Source organism: Oryzias melastigma, linkage group LG22, assembly GCF_002922805.2.
Source record: "Oryzias melastigma strain HK-1 linkage group LG22, ASM292280v2, whole genome shotgun sequence".
Classification (NCBI taxonomy): Eukaryota; Metazoa; Chordata; class Actinopteri; order Beloniformes; family Adrianichthyidae; genus Oryzias; species Oryzias melastigma.
In genome coordinates this window covers 1642020-1660995 of record NC_050533.1, presented here as the reverse complement: position 1 = coordinate 1660995, position 18976 = coordinate 1642020, and the positions used below count along the sequence as shown (strand labels likewise).

General features: G+C 42.5%; 2 protein-coding genes and 1 long non-coding RNA gene across 6 annotated transcripts in view; 1 reads left to right on the top strand and 2 right to left on the bottom strand.

The window, feature by feature from the left end:
• Window positions 1-528: 528 nt before the first annotated feature.
• Window positions 529-14416, bottom strand: fbln5 (fibulin 5). The gene is made up of 10 exons (XM_024275469.2): window positions 14057-14416; window positions 13939-13987; window positions 13580-13861; window positions 7853-7975; window positions 6548-6664; window positions 6362-6478; window positions 4929-5051; window positions 4695-4821; window positions 4428-4623; window positions 529-1105 (listed from the first exon to the last, which is right to left on the bottom strand). Exons 1-10 carry the CDS (start codon window positions 14234-14236, stop codon window positions 944-946), a joined length of 1476 nt encoding a protein of 491 aa, XP_024131237.1. The 5' UTR covers window positions 14237-14416; the 3' UTR covers window positions 529-943.
• Window positions 6593-11115, top strand: LOC112148692. Of its 4 annotated transcripts, XR_002919665.2 has the most exons (6): window positions 6660-6713; window positions 7745-7893; window positions 7982-8033; window positions 8129-8347; window positions 8451-8543; window positions 10988-11115. It is a non-coding gene; the product is annotated as an uncharacterized LOC112148692 (long non-coding RNA). The 4 variants fall into 4 exon arrangements; XR_002919664.2 differs by lacking the exon at window positions 7745-7893 and having other exon boundaries at window positions 6593-6713; XR_004947027.1 differs by having other exon boundaries at window positions 7745-8033; window positions 8147-8347.
• Window positions 14417-14550: 134 nt separating the features above from the next.
• trip11 (thyroid hormone receptor interactor 11) overlaps window positions 14551-18976 on the bottom strand; it is a 20808-nt gene continuing 16382 nt past the window's right edge. The window contains exons 18-20 of the mRNA XM_024274874.2: window positions 16309-16431; window positions 15424-15565; window positions 14551-15358 (exon numbers count right to left, since the gene is read on the bottom strand). Coding sequence (XP_024130642.1) covers window positions 15147-15358; window positions 15424-15565; window positions 16309-16431 — 477 coding nt within the window. The 3' untranslated portion in view covers window positions 14551-15146. The remainder of the gene's footprint in view (window positions 15359-15423; window positions 15566-16308; window positions 16432-18976) is intronic.

The following is an 18976-nucleotide window of genomic DNA, read 5'->3' as shown; positions in this document are numbered from 1 at the left end:
TAAAAGCATTTTAGCTTCTTGCCTTTAAATAAAAATCCAGATTATTGCAAAAATAGGCGGCGCAAACTTTCAGACTTAAAATATTTCTGGTTTCACCTGTCAATGAATAGGCTCCGCCCCATTTGAATGCAATAATAATCCCTAAAAATGAGCAGAAATGAGCTTTGAAAAGTTTTACATTGTGGTATTTTAGGATGTTCTCTGGTGTCACCTGGTTTTGGCGCCCTCTAGTGGTTCATGGATAAACTTCAGCTGCTTTCATTTCAAGTGAGCTTCAACCTGGAAGTCCAGAAGGATCTTCTAGGTTCCAACAACCGTCATTCTCATCGACTTTTCCTGTTCGATCACATCACTTCCTGTCAAACTGGGTCACATGACCACGTCCAGCTGGTTTTCCTTCCGAATCATCTCATCAGATTGAGTTTTTTTTTAATAAGACAGAAGACGTAAAGATGGACGGAGCTGTTCCAGCGTTTGACATCCATCAAACGCCGCGGACTCAGCAGGATGACGCCACAGACAGCAGACTGGGGGTGAAGTCTTTTATTGGCCCAAACCGTGATCAATTATTCAGTTAAGACTGGTCGTTACATCATTTCTATGATGAAACCTCCGCCGGGACGAGAGGCTCCTACTGACCAAACGGCGCTCCGAGGCGGCGTGACGAGCGCCGCCACAGCTTAGATGTGAGGTCATCAACATTGGCTGAGGACTTGGGAAACCTTGTATATACACGGATACTCATATTTCAGTTACATCTGAGGAGGAGCTGGCAGAAACTGTACACCACAAATACCCGTCTGTGTTGGTATGACAGCTCCACGTCCAGTAAACCAGAGGGAGGGGGAGGGGGGCTTCCCATCAGCTGATCTGGGCTCGGTTCTCATGTGACCCGCCTCGGCAGAGTCCCGTTAGGACGAGGAAGAACCATCTCTTCAGCTGCTCAGAACGGATGCTCCGACACGAATATCGTCAGCTGGATGATGGAGCTGCCTCTGAAGTTGATGACGTTGTTGACGGTGACCATCTCCAGGTCCAGAACCACCTTTTTGGGCCCTCTGATGGGACGCACCAGAACCAGCGTGGCGCTGACGTGGCTGGTTTGCTGTAAAACAAAGAATGAGAAGAATGTCAGGAATGAAAGCAGTAAGACGCTCAGGTGTGACATCCTGGAAGGAACTCCTGACTCTGACGTCTGTTACAGGCAGAACCAGAACCAGAACACAACCACACTACCAAAAAAGTCCAGTTATAGTCCAGAACAAGTTCTGACAGGAGGAGTAAAAGTCCACCAAGCTCCAAACACACGGAGCTCTAAGCACCTCCCCCTTTGGTGTCGACGGTCCGTGTTCACACTGAAGTGAACCGTACCAGAGTTCTGATAGAGACCTTGAGAGGTCAGAACCAGGAGGACCATCAGAGGAGGAGGAGCTAAGGTGTCGGTGTGACAGAAGTTTAGTGATTCACTAAAGTTCAGAAAAATGTTTAACAAACCGTTCATTTGAATGAGTAACATTAACGATAGTGAGCTGGATAACGCAAGATTCACTACGGAGTTTCGGTCAAGGAATCAGACGACGAGTTTACGCCAATCAGTTTAGCCGTCAAATATTAGCATAGCTAATATTGCGGATACATGCTAGCTGTTTTGGCTAACTTTGCTTTTTTGTTAGTTTTTTAGTCTGTTTTGGAGTTTAGCAAATATTGCAGCTACATGCTAGCTGTTTTGGCTAACTTAGACTTTTTGGAATTTAGCTAATATTTTAGCTTCAGCGTTTTCAGCTATCAGCTTTAGCAATTTCAGCTATCAGCTTCAGCGTTTCTAGCCATCAATTTCAACATCTTCTGCTGTCAGTATTCACATTTTCAGCGGCCAAATTCAGTTTACAGGAGCATTAACTTATAGTTTTTAGTTAGTTTAAAGCTAATAATGGTTAAGATGTGTTCTACATCCACTTTGTCATGACAGATTAGTCGACTGTTGAAATAACCGTTTGTGTTAGCATTCGTCTGCAGTGACGAGCTGCTGCCCCAGTTTGTCCAGATTTATGGCTTCGATTCTCTCAGCTGACCGCGTTAACATGCGTCTGGACCCCCCGCCCCCCCGCTGTGCAGATGTCACGCAGCTTTAACGAGTCAACATGAGGAGTCCACGTCTTTCATCGGCTGTTGACATTTCCACAAATTCTCTGTTGACCTGATTCCTGCGGTTGACTCTGTTTGCTTAGTTTTTCTGAGACTGACCGCACTCTTCCTCCTCCTCCTCTTCCTCCTCCTCCTCTTCCTCCTCCTCCTCCTCCTCCTCCTCTTCCTCCTCCTCTTCCTCCTCCGTGACTTTAAATTCAGCTCCTCATTCAGCTGTTCAACGCTCCGTCACTGAAGTTGTTTTCTTCTTTTGTGAAGTTTTTCTTCCTGACAAACCAAACGTGTCTTAGAGTTTCAGGTCAATAAATTCTAACTGGAGCTTCAGATGCTAATGTTTCCATGTTTTAGTATCTCAGAACAACGCTGGAGTCTTTCTCTGCAGAGCAGGAGCTGAAACATTCATTTATCCTTTTATAACCTCTACAACAGATCAAGAAAAATAGTCTAAACTACTCCGCTTGAATCTGTACCGCTCCCACTCAGATCCAGGACTGATTTGAGGATTCTTCAGTAAAAGTCTTAAAAGATTTTTCACTTTATAATTGTTTTGAGTTTTTGATCCTCTGGGAGCGTCGGGTCTGCTGTGGTCCTCAGAATGTGAGGCTTCATCCACTGAGGAGGATTTTAGGGAACAAAAAGGTCTTTTTAGCTTCGCTTTTAAGTTGTTTTTTAGGACGGAGAATAAAAGAAATAAAAGATATGAGAGTGAAGTCATAATTATGAGAAAAAATGTCTGAATGTTACGAGATTAAAGTCATACAATTACTTTAAAAACATTTAAGAGAACAAAGTTGTAAATTTATGCTTCAAAAAGTTGTAATTTTTTAAGGAAAAGTCCTGCTTTTTCAAAATAAAACATTTTTTAAGTGTTCAACAGAGACAATCGAACAATAAATGGTTCATTTATGTTGGAGATGATTCAGATAAAATCAGACGGACGTCACACTTCTCAGGAATCTCAATAAATATGATTTACTTTTTTGTAAATATACTTTGTTTTCAAAAATAATAACTTTTTCCTCATAAAATAACTTTTTAAATGTTAGATTTATGATTTTATTCTTGTAAAAGGTCAACTTTTTGTCCCTCTGAACCATAAAAGCTCCAAGCGGACGAAGCAGAGAGGATTTCACAAGTGAAGCAGCCAAAACTTCACAACAAAAATCATAAACCAAAATTCCAACAAGTTAGAAAATGAAAAATATAAAAACTAACTGAAACATAATTTAGTTTTTTAGATAAAAAAATCCCATTTTTATTCTTTCAATAACTGATTTTTTTTTAATTCACAGACAAACTAAAGTATTAGAAGACAAACACTTTTAGAACATAACATTCAGTAATGATAATAAATCAAAGAACAAATAGATTAATTCATACAAGTAGAAAAATATTGGATTTTGTATTTGTGTCACTTTGATTAATTTTGACTTGATTTTGTGCAAAATAAAAAAAAAACAAATACAAAAATTATCTTAAAATGCACCAGATTAGTAACTGATTAGTGAAGTTATGAAACGGTGATTAAAAAAACAAGCACCAAAGTACTTTAAATTGTAAAAACTTCTTTTATAATAAAAAAAATATTTATTTTTTAAATGTAGACGTTATAAATAGAAAGAGTTTGAAAATAGTCAGGTAAAAGACTGAACTAAGAAAATGGAAAGGTTGACCGCTGAACCACAGCTGCTTTACCCTGACAAACCTGAGGGGGGTGCTGTTTCTCTCAGCTCAGAATTCAAGAAACATTTTTTTATTTAATCTAATTGTAAAATCCAATTTATTTAATTACTTTTTGTGTTTTTTCTTTTTTTCTGTTTGAGAATCAAAGATAAGTTCATCTGTTTTATCGGAGTAGCTTTTAATAAACTAATGAGTAGTGAAATGGCCCCAAAATTAATTGTTTTATATTTTTAAAGGGCTTAAAATGTGTGTTGACTTTGTTTTACTAAAACTTTTGTCCTGCATAGACAAATAAAAGATGAATTTAGGCAGTTTAACTGCTGCACTTTGTTTTTTACAATTTTGAAATAACGTTTTTTACAAATCATGTTTTAATTTAAAATTTTCTTTCTTTAGAATATTTAGAGCTGAGGCAACTGTTTAAGTCGCAACGTGTGACATTAATGACGCTTTTAGCTGTTTTCATGTTTTTAAAAAGTTTCCATATTCGACAGATGATGACATCATGGATTTAGTTTTGTCCTCTCCAGACTTCCGTACAAAATGCTTCAACATTCTCTGCATCAAACGGCTCCATCTGTGGGTTTCGTGGCACTCACCCTCATGTAAAACTCTCGCCCGTCGTTCCCCGACTTTATCTGGAAGATGTAGAAGGCGCCGGGGTAACGCGTGGTGGCCTGCATCTGGAAGATATCTGCAGGCACACTGCGCCCCGCCGGCAGGTCCATGTGTCGGTACAGAATAGTGAAGGGCCTGTCTCTGCAGGCGGGGTTCTCCGCTGAGCACATGCACTGACTGCAGGCGACAGCAGGCGGTCAGAACAACCCCAGACCCACCCCAAAACGCCCACACGGCGGCGCACTCACTTGTCAGAGACCGCCACGTGAGGAGGCTCACACTGTAACGGACCCAGGCATGTGTAGCCTCCCTGGAAATTGAAACATACTTGTTCTGTTGTACAGGTGTTGTTACCAGTGTCACATTCATTGATATCTTCGAAATCAAACACACAACAGTCAAAGTCAGTGACAGCGTCCACATGAAGGCAGAAACAGTCAGAAACGCCGAGCGGCTGAAACCAGGAGGGGCGGGGACTTTACCTTCACAGCTCCGGTCGTCATCGTAAAGGTAATATCCGGCCGGACAGATGCAGGAGAACGAGCCGGGGCTGTTCACACATGTGTGCTGGCACAGAAACTCCGAGAAACTGCACTCATCCAAGTCTACGTCAGGCAGAACACACAGTCAGAGCAGGGGAGGCAGTCCGTTACCTGAGCAGAGGAGGCGGAGCCAGAGCTCTGGAGAAGAGATGTTCTCCTGAAACCTCCTCCTCCTCCTCACGGGTCATGAGGGAGTCAACATGCTCTGAAACGTCCTCCGTTTGGGCTCTAAAAATCTCAGAACCTCAGATTACAAATTCAATTTAGAAAAATGTTTTCTTCATAAAAAAACGTCCACCCAGTTCCAACATGTGCAGCTCAGACGAACACAAAGCATCATTTCAGTCAAATTCTCCTGGTGAGTGTTTTTACGGTGTTTTTGCTTTTTAACAGCACTCTAGCATCATGTTTCTGTAATCAAAACAAATTTGTTAAAAAGATGACCTAATGACCCGCAGAAGTCAAAGGGAAATAGCGTCGCGCCTCTGGATGTTTCTCTGTCCGGCTTTTTGTTCCTCATCTGTCAAACATCTGAAGCTGAATTTTATCCAGAGAATCAGAAAAACTAAAACTGAGTTTCTACTAACTAATAACTAACTAACTGTTTTTAAACCCAACTGTTTCAGAAATGTCTACAGAAATTCTCAAAATGCACTTTGGAAACAAAAAGTTATGAACATTTGCAGCACCGCAGGAGCAAAAAAAAGTCTCATCAAGAAGAAGAAATCCATATTCGAGTCGCTCTGGAGTACAAGTCGCATTTCTGTATTTGCAATGGCAAAAAATAAAAACAAGAACAAGAAATGAGAAATGTGAAAAATGATTTAAAAAATGAGAAAAATGTCAAAATTTAAGAGGAAAAGAATCTGGTATGTCAGAAGAAAATACATCGCCCTCTAGTGGTTGTTAGCGGAATCAACCACTAGAGGGCGACCGGCTGCTAGCGGAAAAATAATGAATATATGAGCCTATTTATGTTAAAAAAAATCACAAATAAGTCGCTCCTGAGCATAAGTCCCACCCCTGGCTGAAATATGACAAAACAGCGACGTATACTCCAGAAGATATGTTAATTGTGACGTTATTTTAGCTTTTACAGATGAAATTCTCTGATAAAGTGTTGAGAGAAGACTCAAAGGTCTGCTGAGTAACGAGTGAGTTTCAGAGTGTCAGGGCGTCGTTCTGCTCTAATGTCACCAGAATTTTTACTTTTTACAAAATTATTTTCTCTTGACCTTCCAGTGTCAGGCCGGACACTCTACCACAGGCCCACTGAGCTGGCCCTTCTGTTGCAGACTGAAAAGCTTCCATCTCTGCAGAAAGCAGCGTTTGTTGTAATCTCAGGAGTTTGTAGCTGTGGTGGAGCGTCTCACCGATGCAGGTGGTGCCGTCTGAAGCCAGCTCGAACCCCTCGTCACAGTTACACATGAAGGAGCCGTACGTGTTGAAGCAGGCGTGGTTGCAGGGCTCCTCCTCGCACTCGTCCACGTCTGGACAAACACAGCAGGTTCTCCTCAGACTCGCCTGAAGCGTCCTTCACAATAAAAGCCCAGACTTACCCTGACAGGTCCGGCCGTCCGAGTTCAGGAGGAATCCGGGGTTACAGGAGCAGGAATACGAGCCGGGAGCGTTGGCACACAGCTGCTGGCAGTAACCATAGCGACACTCATCGATGTCTAATCGAGAGGAGAAACATGAGGATTCAGACTCGTTACTCTAAACCAGGTTTGTAACGTTTTCTTGACTATTTCCTTTAAACTCCAGAACTTTTATTCAAACATGATGTTTTTTTTAAGAGAATAGATTCTTTTCTTTTGGCTTCTACTCATCAAAACTCCTCTGAACACAGTCAGGTAGAAAGGCTGGACTAAGAAGCTGAAAAAACAACAAATGTCTGGAGAAAAACTCAAAGATCTTCGGATTATAAAAACGGTTTAGATTTAAACGACAGAACTGCTCACTGCTGCTGCTTTACCCTGAAAAACCTGAAGGGGGAGCTGTTCCTCTACAGGACAAGGCGACGAATTCAAGAAACATTTCCCAATTCAATCTAATAGTGAATCTCATTCATGTTTTTACTTTAATTGTGTTCATTTTCTTCTGTAAAATATCCAACTTCTACTGTTTCAGTGGAGTTGTTTCTATTCACATTTTCCTGTGAACTAAAACACTAAAATAATTCTAAATTCTTCTTTTTATTGTAGTTTCTTTACAATTCTAAGAGCTTATTTTTTATTGTTCTGTTGAATCTCTGTCCTCTATAGAGAAAATAAGAAACCGATTAATGACTGACTATAGCAGGTCATTTTTTACAGTTGAGAAGAAAAAACGTCTATCCAAAACGGCGTTCACACCGGCCTCAGCCGCGTTCAAGCAGAAACTTTGAATACAAACCTGCGTAAATGTTCGCTCTAGGCTTCTGCGACTGTTAAACTTTGACCAATCAGGGACTCAGATTTGGTAGTGACGAGTGGATGGCGTTCCTTTTAATTCACAGAAGTGTCGTTTGAAAATTGCGGTTTGAGAATCTGTATCTGAGAACTGGACCGAGTGATCGATTTACTTCAGACTCCAACAACTTAAAGTTGGAGCCAGACATCCTCAGTAAGCTGCGATTGGTCTGAGTTTCTATGGTAATCACTTTCACCAATCAGGAGTGAGCGTGTTTGAAGGCCACACCCCCACCATTTGAAAGCAGATTAAACTAAATCTGTTAAATGAAACAAAATCAAGATATTTGTGCACCTGGTTTTTAGGAAATCCTGGGGGAACGTGTTCATGATTTTATGAAATGAGTCTGAGGGCCGATTGAGGGTCGCATTTGGCCCGCGGGCCGGACTTGGGACATGCCAGTTTGCTCTCACCTTGACACTGTCCATGGAAGAGCCAGTAGCCTTCAGCGCAGGTGCAGGTGTATCCGCCCGCAGTGTTGATGCACACCTGAGTGTGGTGACACTGATGGGAGTTCGTCTCGCATTCGTCGATGTCTGCAGGCGGAGAAAGGTGGATGTTAGACGTAGGAAACCAACAAATGAGGAGGAAAAGGTAGGAAAATGTGTTAAATCTTATTTTAAAGAAAAGGTTTAATCTTTAAGCAAAAATCAAACTTTCATTTTATGATTTTTTGTTATTTCTAACAGATTTTTTAACATCTGCAGCTGCTGTAACGAAGGACCTCCCCCTTGAAGGACAGTAAAGTCTCATCTCGTCTGCTTTAAGTCGTTTTATAACATTTATTGAAACTATTCAGTCAAAACGAGGATTCAATTTGACTCCCAGCAAATGTTGTAGGAAAAAAAGCAACATTTATTCAAGAATGTGAGAAAAATTGTATTCAGTTTTTGGCAAATGAACCAAAAGTAAGTGGATTAAATCGGTTTAATTCATCAGAAGTTGTTATTCCAAAGGGAAACCTCGTCCCCTCGGCTCTGACTGTACCGCATATTTTCTGCATTAAAACAGAGTTTATCAGAAACATCCATCAAGCCGGTTTCAAACGTACCAGTCGACCTTTCAGGATGGCATCAGCCCCAATGTTTTCACACCAGATTACAGGTATCTGGATCCCAATCTGGGTTCCGTTCATTCTCACTCGTCGGTTCTAAAAGCCACATTTCCTTTTGAGGATGTGAACAATCCAAGCTTCTGATTATCAGACGGACAAGTCACAAATCTCAAGAAACGCCGCACAGGAAGTGGGTGGACGCCTGGTTTCTTGTTTGAACAGGCGGCGGACTTTAGCGATAACGCCTGACGAAGGAAAGGTCGCCAACAGGGGTCACCGACCCTGATGTATGGAAGCCAGAAGAGGTCAAAACTAGAAAGAAATCAACTTACAGATAAATAGTTGTTTTTTATTTACTGAATATGTCAGACATGTGGGTTAATACAAAACTCATTTGTTTGAAAATTTGGACAAAAAAACCAAAGATGTATTGGAAACTTTTAATGGTAAAAATAAAATTCAACAATAGCTGCAATCTTTTTACAAACATTTTAATTCAATCCAATTCAGTTTTATTTCTATAGCCCAACATCACCAAACAATCGTAGAGCAGAAGGCCGATCATAAACTATAAACAACAGCTGATTGCTAAACCAAACAGACTAAATTATAATGGATGTTCACATCTCGACTAACTTGTCTTAAGTGAGAAACAGCTTATTTACTTTACGTAAGTTTTTTGGCAGGTAAAAACGTAAGCACACTTTTATCAATCCTGGTATCAAAATGTTCAGCTCGTTCAGGACATTCCTGCTTGTATTTTTAGTGTCTGTACTTTTTTAGGTTTTTACGATTTTACCTAATTTATGTGATTTTTAACCCCATTGAAAACGAATAGGAAAAGTTTTCAAATCTTTTAAAATGTTTATGCATTTTTTGATTCTATAAAATCTTGGTACGAAAAGGTTCAGAATGTTAACCACATTCATACTTTTGGTATTTGCAAATTTTACACAATTTAGAATTTTACGCAATTTTCTACGACATTTTTTCACGCAATACTTTAAATTCTGTATTCAAACTATGCAAGTTTGGTATCAAAACGTTCAGCATGTTCAGGACATACTCATTTGGTCACTTTTTCCTTTTATTTGGGGACAAAGAATTACTGTTCACTTATTTGTTTAAAAAATGCTAAAAGGAATAAATTGGCATCCTATCAAAACAGACTTTTTATGGGCAACTGATTTTGGTTTCTCACAAGTTTACATATTTATACATGCATGCACACAATTTATAGAATAGTAACTGAGTCAAGGATCCATTACAGAACTTCTACATTCATTTTTATTTGAGTCAGTTTTCATCTTCCATAGAGTCTGCACTCGTTCAATAAACGTTAGAGAACTTCACTGATCACATCTCAGGTCCTCGAAGTCTAAACGAATCAGAAACTTCACTAAACTGATTCAAAATAATGACAGACAATTAAAACTTTTTTAAATGGAGACTAAAATCTACAGTTATTGTTCGTTTCTGAATAGGACGACACCAAAAAGCGAATTTTCATCCTCAAATGTATCAAACAACATTGAAAACGTTGGTTTATTCAACGCCACAGTTGTGCTAAATATTGTTAAAACAATTAAAAACAGGTTTCTGGTTCCTGTTGACCTGGACCCGAGTTCACCTGCAGACGAGTTTGTTTGGTCGTTCGACTGAGAGTTCCTGGACGCTAAAACAAAAAGACCTTCTGATGGAAGGAACTCCAACCGAGCAGCTCAGAGCTCAGAAAACATTTTGGTCGTTTTCTGACCAGGAAAACCACAGAAGTCTCAAACATGATCTTCAAGGATCGGTTCAAGATGCACTAATCCCTGTGGATTAACCGGATCAGATATGATTAATCCATCTAAATCTGAAAAATCCCATCAACACTTTTATATTTGTGAGTAAATCTATAAAACTGGGTTCTTTAAGGAGCAGATTTAAATCTTTTGTCTATTAAAATAATCCCACGAGATTAACCTCCCACAGAAAACCCTTCATGGTATTTTGGAGGGAAACTTCTGGCCAAACTGATAGACGTTGTGGTTTATCTGGATCCCGATCATCAACGCTCTGCAGGAGGAAAAGCTGCTAACGGCGAATTCTCCTCGGAAACGCTGCGGCCGACACAAAGCCCGGTTTGTTCCAGGTTCAGGCAGGAAGTCCGTCTGTTTCTGCTTCACAGCAGCATCAGTCAGCGAGTCATTACATCACATGCACACACACACGTGCACGCACACACACAGCCGGTGGCCCCCGCACAGGAATGCCTGCTCTCCGGGCCCGGCCCGCACGGGAGCAGGTTTGGTAACACATGACCTCACTTTTGGCACTCCGGGGGAGCGGTTTACCCAAACAAGGCTGTGAGCTGGTTCCATGGCAGACCCCCACCCCCCATAGGAGAAACAGCCCATATTTGTGCATGAGCTCCAACTCAGCTAAAGGCTGCAGCTCAGATACGTCCCTGCATCGGATAACACGCTAAAACTCTGCTTTCTGTCTCCAGAATACTTCGTCACGTCTGAGGATGCAGACGCTCTCACCTGTTCACCTGCAAGCATGCACTTCTACAACGGAGGTGAGAAGTTCACCATCACCGGGACTGAAGAAACACAATCAAGAAAAAAAAGAAAATTCCACCAATAGTAAAGACAAAAACCTGAAGAATTCTCCAGGTTCAAGTTATTAAACTCATAACTGATGGTTTTATGTTAGAAACAAATGTTAGTGGACTTACAGAAATAAAAATGGGACAATTAGGTCAGAATAAATCATTTCTGAGCCGACCGCGCGACGCTGCTCATGTTTTCATTACATCATCAAACGACGAATGTCGTAACGTTTTTCTGAACTGAGCAGAAAAGAAAACAGAAAAAGTCTGAACACTGACTGTAGTGAGAACTCGGAGCAGATTTATGGACAACTGAACATCGTCTGTATGTGAGAACTGGACCGGGTCGGTCTGACATCATCCACAGAAAATAAATTACTTAAATTCAGTCAACATTGTTTCACAACATTGACGGCGCCATGTCGGAGCCAGAAGCCGTCGGTGAGCAGCGATTGGTCAGCTGGTCTGAGTCAGCGTTTCTATGGGAACCAGTCTCACCAATCAGGAGGGAGCTTGTTGGAAGGCCACACCCCTACTACTTGAAAACGAACATGAAACCGGTCAAACGTTTAGGACTTGTGGGCCAGCAGGCTCCGCCTACTCCTAATGAGGCCAGTTTATAACTTGAACTAAAGAAAAGTAGGAAAAAATGAAAATATATAAAAAAAAAAGTTTTTAGATTCAGATCGTTTTTTTTCTGACCAATAGAATGACTGATAACAGCTGTTTGTTTCTCTATAGAAGTCTATAGGATTTTGGCTTCTTGGAGCCACTTCCTGTTTGGAACACCAGGGGGGAGGAGTCACACACCTCTTATAAAGTCACGGGGTGGGATATGATATAAAATTTCACACTTGCATAAATTACTTTCACACTGCACTCTAGAGACCAGAGCAAACCATCTGGAGCGTGATGCTGATTTTTTACACGATTCTTTCACCTGGAACGATTGACTGTAGTAAAGTGCATCAGGGTTCACCTGCAGGAGAACCAACACCTGATATTAGATCACAGTCCTCTCATTTAGTCCAAGTTTTGGTGAAGCTTTGGTAAACAGTAACTTGTAAATCGATTTTAAACCTTCCTCTCCTGAAGTGCTTTACAGTCTCATTCATGGATGCTGACGCTTGAGCTGCTACAAACGATTATTTCAATAGTCGACTAATCAGGTCGTGCATAACCTGGATGTAAAACACAAATCTTAACCATCATTAGTGTTAAATGTGAAGTAAAAATAAAGACAATAGATTATTGAACCTTTAATGAATTGTGCAGCTTTTTCTTTCATTAGTTTCTGGCATTAAAAGAGACTTAAATCAAATGAGGTTAGCATCTGAAACAAATAACTTTCACTAAAGATAAAGTTTTAGTCTCTCTGACTCTATAGAATTCCAGACTACGATTGTCTTGCTTGTAGCAGGAAAGTTAGCATCTGGTAAGACTTGATCTCTTCAGAGAGTAGATGTTCCTTCAGCAGAGACATTTGACTCTGACGGGGTAGAGGATGCTCAGAAAACATTTAGCTTTACGCTAATGTTAGCTTAGCTATACGATGATCCTCTTCATTCTTTCACACTCAGTCACAATCTTCCTCTTCAGGTCTTCATGCATCACCGTAGTGCTGCCATGGAACATGAATTCTGCCTTGCAGATGTTTATTCTTTAAAAACGTTTCCCACTTTCAAACATGTTGCTATGGTACCCGAGTCCCGGATTAGCAATACTGCACAAGGGAATGGCAGACGCGGAGTTAGAAACCAAACGCCGTAGTTTGAGATAGAAGAAAGAAACGACTCAACAACTATTAAATTAGTCGTGACTATTCGACTAATCGTAGACACGTTCAAAGACTCCAGCTGAACACTGGCGCTGACCTATAAACACCAGGGGCAATGTGGGCTTTGGCGTCTTCTGCGAGAATCAAACCTGCAATCCTCCGATCCGAGGTCGACCGGCCTACCACTGCACCACAGCCACCCCTCCCAAAAATCTGGCGTGAACCAAACAGCACACTGTGAAAGTGCAGTTAGCCTCCATAATGTCTCAAAAAGCCAACAGTCCACAAGATTAGGAGCTCCAGAGGAAGCAGAATAAAACCATGACACTCCCTCCTCCGTGCCCTACAGTTAGTAATAAGATTTGTTTGTGGAGTTTTTGGAGCTCCAGAGGAAGCAGAATAAAACCATGACACTCCCTCCTCCGTGCCCTACAGTTGGTAATAAGATTTGTTTGTGGAGTTTTTGGCTCCTGTGTGTAAAACGTCAAACCTTCCATAAAATCAACACTTTTAATTGTTGATTTCAGAAATGCACAGTGCAATACACTTCATAAACAAACGATTCTCTCTAAATTTGTATTTATTTGACAAAGAATTCCTGTCATTCAAAACTTTTACACTTTTTTGTCCCCCAAAAATGTATTTTGATTCATTATTGGGGTAGATTTGACCCCCGAGTCTGAAGAATAATCCCGAGCACAAACACTCACCGTTACACGTGCCATCAGCTGCCAGAGCGTATCCCAGGGTGCAAAGCGCCGGGTTCCTGATCCGGGGGTAACTTGGCTCCACAAACCTGGGGGGAGCGGGGAGGAAGGTGTCCGAGACCGGGTCGGAGAGCTCCGGGTAGCTGGTCTCCGGCAGAACCGGGCTGCTCTGCCGGTAGGGCCGCTGGTACGCCTCGCTGGGGACGCAGGTGTACCCCCCCACCCGGTTCACGCAGTCCATGCCCCCCTGGCAGACCCTCCCCAGGGTCAGGCACTCGTTCACATCTGGAACGCAGAGAGAGACCACATCTGTGCATCTGAGCGCTTCAAAGCATCGCCGGGAGGGAGAGAGAGCCGCCTACCTCTGCATTCTCCAATCGCCTCATCAAAGGCAAAGCCAGGCGAGCACACCTGAGGATGCAGGACGTTAGTCTGACAGCTGGACTCAACAACCCCGTCTGGGCGCTCAGGTGGGCTTACCTGTCCGAGAGCAGACTGGACCCACAGCAGAACTAACACCAGAGCGGCCAACATCCTGAAACTTCCAGGCAGGACTGAAGCGCGGCGCCCTGGAATGGAAAAACACGCCAAACATCCGAGGAGAAGAAGGCGCAGCACTGACCCCGCAGGAACCCTCAGGCCGCCTCTCCCGGAGAGCATGCTTCACCGACGGAATGGAGGAACCAGAGTCGGCCCGATCCCCCCTCCCAGCTCTGCGGCGTCACGCGACAGCAGGTTCTCATGAGGCGCTGCGGTCCCACGCTCGGACCAGGCGGCTGCAGGACAGCCTCTCCGCAAACCAGTCGCTCCGCTTCTGCCGCGATCCTTCAGCCGGAGGGATTATTTAGCTATGCAATCGGACGGCCCCCTCCCTCCTCTCCTCACAACAGCTGGATTCAATCAGGACGTCCAGCCCCCCCTCACACAGTCAGAGGAAGCCACAGCCACTCCACAACACGAGTAACTCCAGAAACGAGTCTCAAACGTTCTTTATTTGAGCCGACTCGTCCGTCCACACCAGCACTCGTACACGTCTCAGAAACTCTGTGCAAAAACGTGGAGCAGCCCCCCCCCCTTCATTCTGCACTTTTTACATCTGTAAATATATAGATTTGATCAATCATTTACAGTCTGATTACATAGAAAAGACTCAGGCACTTCCAAACGTCTGTGTGCCCATAAATAGAAAAGAGACGACCCATTTACATATCTATACATCTAACGCTGTACTTACACGAACCTAAAGTGATCAACCGCACAGAGCAGACAGAATTATTGCATATCGACGTCTGGCCGTCTGGATTCTGCAGAAAAAGCTTCTTTATGGTTTGAACAGATGTAGTGATCCAGAGAGCTTCAGACATGAACGGACAAGCTGAGACAGGTCTGCTCCTGTGAGCCGAGGCGCTGATTGGACCCGCCGCTCGCAGAGATTACAAGGTCACTTGTGTTCAGGAGACGTTCTGAGGGGGAACGTCTCGGCGCCGACCGGAACATTTCAGGAGGAAGTTTGTTGCATAGAACGTTTCATTGGAGTTCAGCGATGGTGAAGAAGCGATTCCCGCCGGCGTCACTGCTTCAGCAGGTCTTTGAGCACCGCCCCGCCGCTGGACTCGGCCGACACCGGCACCGGCGTGAAGGTGGGCAGAGCGTCTGAGATGGGCTTCATCAGCAGGTGGCTGCCTGATCCGCTGGCGCCCAAACCGGCCAGCGGCACGGCGGCGGAGCGGGGCGCCAAGAAGGGACTGGACTCGCCGGCTCGCCTGCTGGCCGCCACAGCTCCTGGAATCAAAGACGCGTCAGCGTTCTGCAGCCGTCGGGAGGAAGATCCCAACGCTGAGGGGTACCTGTGGGGGCGGAGCCTGATGCGCTGCTTCGTCCTGGAGGCGGGGGGTTCAGAGGCTTGATGTCGAGGACCGGAAGCTTCAGCGCTGGAGGTGAAGGGGTCGACTCCATCTCCAGGAACTTGACAAACATCTCTGAGAAGGACTGCAGAGACACAGAGGAAGATTTGAAAACGACCGTTATTATCGTTACTGAGTCTCATGACTGACATCCAGTGAAAAGATTCAAGATGCATTTTATGCTTCGTTTGGAAGTCACTTTTATTTATATCAGGCAGGCTTTTATTTTGACATAAAATTAACCGATCTATTTTATTTTTAAAATCAAGTCATGTTGTCATGAAAAACAAGAGTGCAGAGAAAATAATCACAGATTAGGACTTTAGTGGTGAACAAAAATCTGATGTGACTTCATGTGTGTTAACTACACGTCAGGAGTTAAACTTTTACTGCTGGAGATGTTGGCGGCGACATGAAGAACACGTTCTTTGACACCGTAAATCTGTGAGCATTAAACTGTGAATCAGCTGATCGTGACGCAGAAAAAAGCAACTTTTCATATCAGCTTTACAGACAAAATTATGAAACTTTAACTCCTCAAACGTAAGGTTTTCAACCTCACAAACTTTACATTTGTGAAGTATTTGTAAAGTATTTGTAAAGTACTGCATATAGTTGCTGCTGCCCAACATTTAAAATGTTGCTTTTCTTTATTGAAGAAAAACAAGTCAGAATTCTCCTGGTCTGACGTGTGAAGCTTGTTGTAGTCGCGCTGACGCGTCCAGGTCATCGTGACCGTGAAGCTGAAACAACAACTATTGGCAGAAGGTTGATCCCAGAGGACAAACCTGTTCATGTATTTGTCTTCGTTTTGGGGTTTGGTCTTACCGAGTTCAGGCCCGGCCCGGCGCCGGGTCTCTGGGGAGTGTTCGGGACACTCTGCGCTCCTCGGCCTCCGAGCCAGCTCGACACCCATCCAGTCACGCCGCGCTGCACGTCCTCCTCCAACATCTGCAGATGGAGAAGCAGGAAGTCCCTCAGGAGGATGAATCCACAAGATCAGATTATGTTAATCCTGTTCTTAAAAACTGAACGTTTGAGTTCTCCATCAGCTGTCTGGCTCCGCCCATCTGTCCTTTAAGGGAAACATGAACGCCGTTTGGTACTTCGGGGAAGCTTTTGTAAAAACCATGTTGATTTCTTAGATTTTTTTTCTATATTTTGCTGTAGAAATCTCAGTAAAGATCAGTCAGACAGACTGAGATTCTTATGTGTCTGTCAGGAAAAAGTGCTGATCTTGCGTTTCTTTTTCTGGGGAGTCCTCCTAACAAAACTGTCCTGATTTCAGACTCTTTTCTTCATTTTTAGATCTTCCAGAATCTTTTCCACGGCTGGATTCAGATCCAGCAGGGATCAGACAGATTCAGCTTTAAAGGGCCATAAAAATGGACATTTCTGAAACTCCTGAGAAGTCTGCTGGTTTTGTGTCAAATGGAAACTTTAAATAGTCTGAGCAGCAGAAGGAGAGACGATCAGCAAGAAAGAAAAAAATGGTCCAAAGACCACAAATATAATGGAGGCAGTCCCTTAAAGAGCTGCGATCCGCTCGGCCCCTCACCCTGTATCTGTTTCCCTTTAAAAGTGTTGGGTAATTCTCTGGAATCGCTGGACGGAGTCCCACAGGGCTCCTGCCAGAAGATCTGGATCAGAGGCTGCTTTTCTTTTTTTTTCTTTAGGCTGGAGCGTCGAAAGGATTCTCGGGCGCTGCTGGAGTTAAAAGCTGCCGTCTGACCCGCTCAGGGGAATTTACCATCCAAAAGGTGAAAAAAGTTTCAAAGAGTTGCTAATTTAATGAGCATTTCCGAAATGCCGCTTCCTTATGGAAACAACAGTCATAAAAACTGCAGGATCAGACTTGTGTGTTCGGAAAACTTTGTGGGTTTGAGAAAAGCTTTTCTGGAGTCTGTTCACTTCAGTCAGATCTGTGGGCCTAAAATCAGAAAATTACAGAATTTTATTTCTTTCTTTTAAATCTTTGAGAAGAAAAAACTGATCGTTTCTAAATCTGTTTTTTAAAAAAGTGGAAATATTTTAAAGGAATTTGATGAGTTTTGCTGCTGCAGAATTTCAATATGCAAACATGAATATAAAAACATTCGTGTCTCAACAGGACAAACTTTAGTTGGACTCTCATTTATTTTTTAGACACTCAGAGCAGAATTCACTTTTTAACCTCTTCTATCACATCTTAATTAAAAGATTTCTTAATAAAAATAAAGTTTTCCCAAATAGGTACAGCTAAGTAAACTAAAGAAGTACAGAGTAAACAGAAATGTAGTTTTATAAACCACAACTTGTAAAACTTGGTCAACAGCAGCCCAGTTTAGTAACAGCAAACCTAAACCGACTACAGTATAGTTAGAACAGGGACGGGGAGACTTGGAGACTCGTGGGCCACAAAGGGCTCTGAAACTTGTTTTAGTAATCCACCTCATAAGAGAAAGTACTAACATGGAATCTGGATGAAAATGAGCTTTAATATGATTGAAAATTAATTTAAAACGATATTTTTGAGTTTTTATTTCAAAATCTGTGGCTTTTACTCTCATTTTGGACCAAAATTAAACCCTATATTTATATATATTACAGACAGGACGGTTATGGAGAACCGACAGACATTGTAGTGGTGGATGAAGAACACAGGAGAGCCGTTGTGGTGGATGTGGCAGCACCAAGTGATGGTAACATCGAGAGGAAGGAACATGGAGAAACACCAGGGACTCAGAGAGGAACTGGAAGCTTGGAAGGTGAAATAGACAGTGGTGATTGGAGGATAATAATCATCTGGAGCAGGTGTTTATTATTTAATGAGGAGGAACGGCGTTTCTGACGCTCCTCATTTGTGTCATAAAGTACACACCGTACTCATACGTGATGTCCTGGTCCGTTACCCCATGAATAAGGTAGAGATTACTGTAAATACAATTTATTCCAGTTTGGCAGGTCAGATTAAATAGTTAAACGGACCCCCAGGCTGTAGTTTGTCCACACAGGTCTAGATAAATAAATGTAAATGAGTAAAAGTAGAGAACAACTATGTATAACTTACTAAACTACAGTAAAACTATGAACAACTTAGTAGTTATCTGTGTATACTTTAGTAAACAGTATAATTTTGTAAAGTGGGGTATGCGTTTGTATAAATAAATGTATCAGCATTTTGAATGTCTTTAAAAAAAAAAAAAGAAGTTTTCATTTGTCACAGAAATTATAAAGAAAAGACAAAATTATTTCTATCAGACAAAACAAAAACTCTTCTTTTTGAATTTGATGAAAATCTCTGAACATCATTTGATCAAAGAACAGATCAGAGGATCACAGCGAGTGACCCGCGACGCGTCTGAACCAGTACCGGACTCTGTGCATGAAGAGGGTTTGGACCAGACCTGTAAGGTCAGGGGTCTCAAACTCAAATCAGCCGGGGGCCGCTGAAGGCGGAATCTAGTTGAGGCCGGGCCGCATCAGGATTTTCATAAGAAAATCGCTGAGAAAACAT